This window comes from Hordeum vulgare, chromosome 5H, assembly GCF_904849725.1.
Source record: "Hordeum vulgare subsp. vulgare chromosome 5H, MorexV3_pseudomolecules_assembly, whole genome shotgun sequence".
In the NCBI taxonomy this organism is placed as follows: domain Eukaryota; kingdom Viridiplantae; phylum Streptophyta; class Magnoliopsida; order Poales; family Poaceae; genus Hordeum; species Hordeum vulgare.
In genome coordinates, this window is record NC_058522.1 from 537,831,284 (window position 1) to 537,837,469 (window position 6,186).

The 6,186-nt window shown below is 39.7% G+C and overlaps 1 protein-coding gene across 2 annotated transcripts; it reads left to right on the forward strand.

Moving 5' to 3' along the window:
* Nucleotides 1-333: 333 nt before the first annotated feature.
* Nucleotides 334-5,981, forward strand: LOC123398585 (calmodulin-binding protein 60 G-like). Of its 2 annotated transcripts, none has more exons than XM_045093043.1 (12): nt 334-467; nt 997-1,048; nt 1,139-1,191; nt 1,331-1,806; nt 2,762-2,922; nt 3,148-3,342; nt 4,262-4,466; nt 4,533-4,661; nt 4,784-4,911; nt 4,995-5,105; nt 5,220-5,295; nt 5,634-5,981. In XM_045093043.1, exons 1-12 carry the CDS (start codon nt 352-354, stop codon nt 5,693-5,695), a joined length of 1,764 nt encoding a protein of 587 aa, XP_044948978.1. In that variant the 5' UTR covers nt 334-351; the 3' UTR covers nt 5,696-5,981. The 2 variants fall into 2 exon arrangements, with proteins under 2 accessions (XP_044948978.1, XP_044948979.1); XM_045093044.1 differs by having other exon boundaries at nt 5,637-5,981.
* Nucleotides 5,982-6,186: the final 205 nt, after the last annotated feature.

Here is a 6,186-nt window from a genome sequence, read left to right on the forward strand (position 1 = left end):
TCGCGGAAGCGCGCGATGGCGCCGAAGCGGCCGCTGGAGGTTGTGTCGCCGGAGCAGGTGCAGGAGGGGCCGCGGTCCCCGAGGAAGCGGCTGCGCAGGACGGTGCTCGTCGTGATGTGCCCCGCGCGGATCTGCATGCGCTACAGGGAGAGGAGGAGGGCGAGCGCGGCCACCGTCGAGCAGCTGGCGCAGATGATTCGCCGGGTGAGGCCAGGCCATTCGTTCGATCCCTCTCCCCGCGTTCCGGTTTTGTTCTCTTCGCTGTGCCTGTGCCTGTGCGTAGCCTACTGATGATGATGATAAGTCTGGTGGGTCGTGCGACAGGTGCAACTCGACATCGCGAGACTTTTCATGCTCTTCAGGGTGTTTGGTGGTGACTCCATGTCCATGGACAGGCTGCTAGTGCTCCTCGACCTCCCCAACATAATCCAGAGATTGTTGGCGGAGCAGCTTGCTGCTCTTCAGAGGTATATACACATATCATTTATGTTTTGCAAGCACTCGTGTCCATGCCAGAATTGAGATGCCCGAATATATATAGCTAGGAAATGTCACATTTCGATTTCAGGAAACTTTAGAGTAGTAATAATTGAAGCCCTGGTTTGCTTTCTGGGACCTGCATGCCATTTTTATCCTCTGTTTGAGAAACAAGCATCCATCGTTTTGCCTTTTTGATTGATTGATTGATGACAAGATTGATGTTGACAACATGACGGCTCATATTTTTGGAAACGAAAACTTGACAAGCATAGTAGTAGTACTATTCCAGGTTCAGGTTGTCAGGTTATATTCATCGAGTGTGAGTAAATGAATTATATATAGATTTGTCCTTCCTAGCTAAATATATGGAAATTGTCTCTGTGTCTATTTATTTAGTACTCCTGTCCTGTTATACTTTGGAATGTTGTGGATGCATGCGATGTGATGGATCGATGCTTCCTTGGTTTAATTATTAATTAATCTATCTCCTGTTGTGTATTGTTTTGTATCCAACAGTTTTTTCATGGTATCCATACAAGATATGGTTCGATCGACACTACAGACAGCGGTTAGAATCTGGATCTTCATCCGTGTAATATGTTTTGTATATCTGTACCTGCACTTTATCTTAACTCAATGTTGCTATGTCATGCAACAGATGCAGGGACGACAGGAAGCTCTGGTTCCTAATGTCATTAATGACCCTCCTAGGTACCTGCCATTTTTTTAATTGTAATTGTTTTTTGATTTATTTCATGATACCTAGCGTCAAATCAAGTATTTGCTTTCTACATAATCTGGGAAGTTTCCTTTTGTTACTGTCTCACTCTCATCTTATTTCAAAATATAGGCACATGCGACAAGGTTTTCCTGATACTGGAGGCAACACTCGAGTCAAGCTGCGGTTTGTCGATGTTGACAGACCAGAAAATCCACTTTTCACTGGTTGCCCAGTAAAATGGCAGAATGGAGAAAACCCAAAGGTGGCGATATTTGAAAATAATACGCAAATCACGCAGGGCGAACTTTCCAAGTTGCAAATTGAGATCTTAGCAGTCAATGCTGATTTCTTTACTGAGCAAGGACAAGAAGACTTCACCAAAGAGCAATTCAACAAGCAAATATATTTGTGTAAGGGAAAAGATTCAGTCTTAACAACTGTTAATCTAGCAAACGGCGAGGCCTATATTGGCTCCTTCTTCTTTACTGAGAGCTCCCAGAGGAAAAGGTTAAGATTGACAGCACGAGTGAAAAAACAGGATCTTGATGTCAGAGTTCAAGAAGCAATTACTGATCCTTTTGTTGTCCAAGTCAGCCGAAATAAAGGTGAGTATGTCCTCTTATCCATTCTGAACATCAAACCTTTTTAACTACTCCCTCCGTTCCTAAATATAAGTCTTTTAAGCGATTTCATTAAAGGTCTATATACGAAGCAAAATGATTGAATCTATACTCTAAAGTATGTCTATATACATCCGTATGTAGTCCACTAGTGAAATCTCTACAAAGACTTATATTTAGGAACGGAGGGAGTATATGGCATTGGAAATTTAATACACTCTGTAATTTGCTCATTAAATTAATCATTTATTGCTTGCCATAGTTGGTTGAAGAACATGTTCGCTGATTTGAGTAAAAACAATGCTAAAGCACACATCATATCTTTCATACAATTTTATTTTACCTGATTTGCAGTGATATTATATTATCTGAAAATATGAAGTCTTAGCACTAATTGTTCTGTCACGAAGTGCTGTTCAAAACGGCGACGCTCAGGCACCTCACCTAGGGCATAAACCGAGGTCTAGGCAGGCCAAGCGAGAAATTGTCGACTCCAGCGAGAGATCAGGACATATTGCACTGACGGGCCAAATGGGCCATATACCAATGGACAGTAGCCGGTAGTTTACTCATTTACATGCCCTTAATTAATGGTTATAAGCATATACTCCCTCCGTACCTAAATACTTATAGTTCTCTCCAACTACAAGTATTTAGGTACAAAGGGAGTAATACACAAATACACCCTGACAGTCAAAACTGCATGAAGTACTGCACTTGGATTTGGGACGGCACTTTTCTTCGGTCATTACATATTTTATTTTGAGTTCTATATTAGGTCGTAGATTAATAATGAGCATGCTAGATCGGTTTATAATTCACCATGTACATTAATCCTTTCCTGAATACCATTATCATCAGATGCAATGGTAGCCAGAATGAATGAATTGCATATTAGCAATCTTGTCTTAACACATCAAACATTTTTGTTTACTTTCAGCAAATAAAAAGAGTTATCCTCCATCTAAACAAGAGGCAGTACATTGTTTGGAGAGAATTGCTGCAGATGGAAAACATTGCCAGTACCTAGCTGGTAAAAGTATTACTACGGTGAAGCACTTCATGCGTCATTATCACATAGATAAATCTAGTCTCCAAAAGGTAAATATACAGTTATAAACTTGTGATGGTATTTCTACAGTCTTCAGTGCTTCAAATTATCAGCAATAGATATAATTAGTCATTGTCAGGAATCAGAAATAAAATATCCAGCATCTCCTAAGAATGATTTTGACTACATGCTATATGTATTCATGTGCACTATGCATGGCATCTGGTAGCATTTCATTGATTTCTAAGAGAACTGTCTTGATTTCTTGCAATTAGCTTACTGACATGAAGAACGAGAATTGGAGTACCTTGATTAAACATGCCACCACGTCTGATCCTGGGGTTGAGATATATTCTTATGGAGTTGCAGAGGAAAATATTGAACTTCTATTCAATGATTTCTATTATCTTGTTGGTATGATGATTGGTGGAGACTATGTTCCTGTCAATGATCTTGATCAGCTTCAGCAGGTATACGTTTGTTCAATTTCCATCGCAATTAGGCTGTTGGCATTCACTAAAATAATATTGTGCTAGCAATTATCTTGGAAATGCTGTCATGTGGTTACAAGGTACTCCCACCGTCCCATAATATAAGAGCGTTTTTTACACTCTTATATTATGAGACGGAGGGAGTATATAGCAAGATTTACATTTGGAAATTGGACTGCTTCCTAATGTCATAGTGAATAACTATTGGATAACCTAACTCTGGCATTGCTGAACCAAAACAAGGTAAAATGATGTTATTGTACGTATAGTTAGGACCAATGTATGCATTTTCTCATGTCGAGACTCTGTTTCTGTACTGTAGAGTTTATTTTATCAATAAAGATATGCACGCGTGATGAAAATGTGTTGTACTATTACTTTTTGTTTCCAATATCTAAAAACCTAGAATAAGAAATATATGGAGCAGTTTGATTGCCAACTTGCGGTGTTTCTGTGCCCGCACAGTGTAAACACATTCGAACATAGTGGATTCAACAGAGGGAGGATCTAATCACCATCCTAGTGCACTTAACTGAAAATCCTTAAGATGACCAGAGAGAATATAAACACTTTATTAGCACCAATAGATTGCCTTCCTATTCAAATATTGCTTTCCGATGGTTTAGAAGATTTTATAAACATCTGAGCATTAGATGCTTTGCTGTATACTCCCTCCGTTCGTAAATATAAATCTTTTTAAAGATTTCACTAGGGGACTACATACGGAACAAAATTAGTGAATCTACAATCTAAAATATGTCTATATACAACCGTATGTAGTCTCCTAGTAAAACCTCTAAAAAGACTTATATTTAGGAACGGGGGAGTACAAATCTACAAGCAAGCATGCACTTGCACATTGTGACAGCGATGACATAAATGAAACATTCTGTTACAGCATAAAGCGAACAACTGGAAAAAATCTGCATATAAGAAATTTGAAGAGCGGGAGAGCTCAGGGGGTCTTACCCCTGATTACTTCATGAACAAGAACAATGGCCGCCCTGTCCCTGTCCGTGAAGTGCCTCTGAACAATGATGCAGGTCCTTCTGTACAAGCTAGAACTACGTGGCAATATCCTAATGACATGGCTGCACAACACGGTGATTTTTTATATTTTAGTCCATCGCTGTTGCCCTACATGTTTCACTAAATTCAACTTATTGCAGAATTTGGTGATCAACGTCCATTGAGTGTGTTCTCACGGGCCGCAATCCTGTCAAACAATGATGCTGGTCCTTCAAACCAAGAAACACTGCTGTTTCCACAGCACACGTATGAACAGATTCTGCATCAAGGTTAATATTAAACACCTGCATAATTTTGTATCACACATCCTCTATACTGTAATTGCTTCTTCATCGCAACTTTTTGTTGTTTTTGTTGACTTCTGATGGTTTTGGTGGTTAACTTACTGTAGGACTTGGTGAGCACGGTCCTTCTATTCCACAGAATGGAACTCCTTACTGTCTGCCCCAGGAAAATATCTTAAATGATCAGGGACAATTTTCAGCACAGTCCACTATTCCGCCCCGCAATTTTTCACCGGTAAGTAAAGTTACCTATGGCACAATCAACAATTCCATCCTGCAATTTTTCATTGACAACCTGAACTCTTTCGTGGATGCTAGGTTCCACAGGATGACATGATCACAGGTGCAAGTCTAGCTGCCCAGGGAGAGGGAACCTCTTCACTTGGCCATGTTTTTGCTGACCTTTCCAGTGGGTTTCCTTCAGATCAAGTATGTGTTCATTTGAATAAGTATCTTTGTACTGACTTAAGTATATCAGTATGTAGCAGTTATACGGCTTTAAATTTTTTCCTTTGTTATGTCATGATGGTGTTTGTCTTGCAGTTCGGGGACTGCAACGGCCTGGATCTGGATATAACTGAATATATGAAGAACAATGGCATTGCACCAGCTAACAACGGTATGCAAATATTTGAAATTTCAATACCCATGGTACCACAGTGAAAAGGCGATAAATTTACGCGATTTTCAATGCCTTAGTGATAACTTCTGTTGATATAAGCTCAACTGCTAAATCAGGGAGCTTGTGTTGCAATCATCTTCCACAGTCAGAACTCTTTCCATTTCAATCTAGGATGATAGCAAATTGGTATTTACCTTCATTAAATCTAGAGTGTGCATGTTTGACTGATGACTACCAAACTGTTGAAACCCCGGCTGCTTAAAAGTTAAATCTAGGCCTGGATTTAAGATCCTCCTCTTGATCCGTGCGCTAATGTCATGTTTCTTTTGTTTCAGCAGACCTGTGGAACGCTAACGCCCCATTTGATGGTTATGGACATGATGGTGGCAACCAGTGATTGATTAAACTTGAGACCACTGCAACAGGCTTAATTTCCTCTACTAGACTCATGATGATGGCAGTGTGTGATTAAATTATTTGTGGTGATTAAACATTTCGTCTGTAAATATTGGTAGTGTTGCCAGTCCTAATAGACAATATTGTTCAGCAACGTTAAATTTGCTGTTGGTTGTAATAGACATTTGGCTTGTATTCCTAAAAGCAAATCTTTCAGAACAAGAACATATGTAACATGTATCGAATACCTAGAGCGAATATTCATATTGATTGACGAACTTCCGTCCGATCCTGTTAATCCATCCTTAATCCTTTTCTAAGTTGAGCAAATATTCGTACTGCAGAACTTGCTTGGTGTAATCCTGTTAATCCATCTTCTTCCAAGTTAAGTGTTTCCTATGGATATTCACACATTGGCTGTATGCATCAATTGATGCAGAGGCCGGTGGTTTTAACCTCCTTTTCCAAAAAAAAAAGAAAAGATGTTCACGC

Bases quoted from the DNA above. Each gene is read 5' to 3' on its own strand.
- LOC123398585 (XM_045093043.1), top strand. From the start codon at position 352: ATGCTCTTCAGGGTGTTTGGTGGTGACTCCATGTCCATGGACAGGCTG. The intron at 3,343-4,261 runs GTATACGTTTGT...ATTCTGTTACAG, and splicing joins ATCTTGATCAGCTTCAGCAG to CATAAAGCGAACAACTGGAA. The intron at 5,296-5,633 runs GTATGCAAATAT...CTTTTGTTTCAG, and splicing joins CATTGCACCAGCTAACAACG to CAGACCTGTGGAACGCTAAC.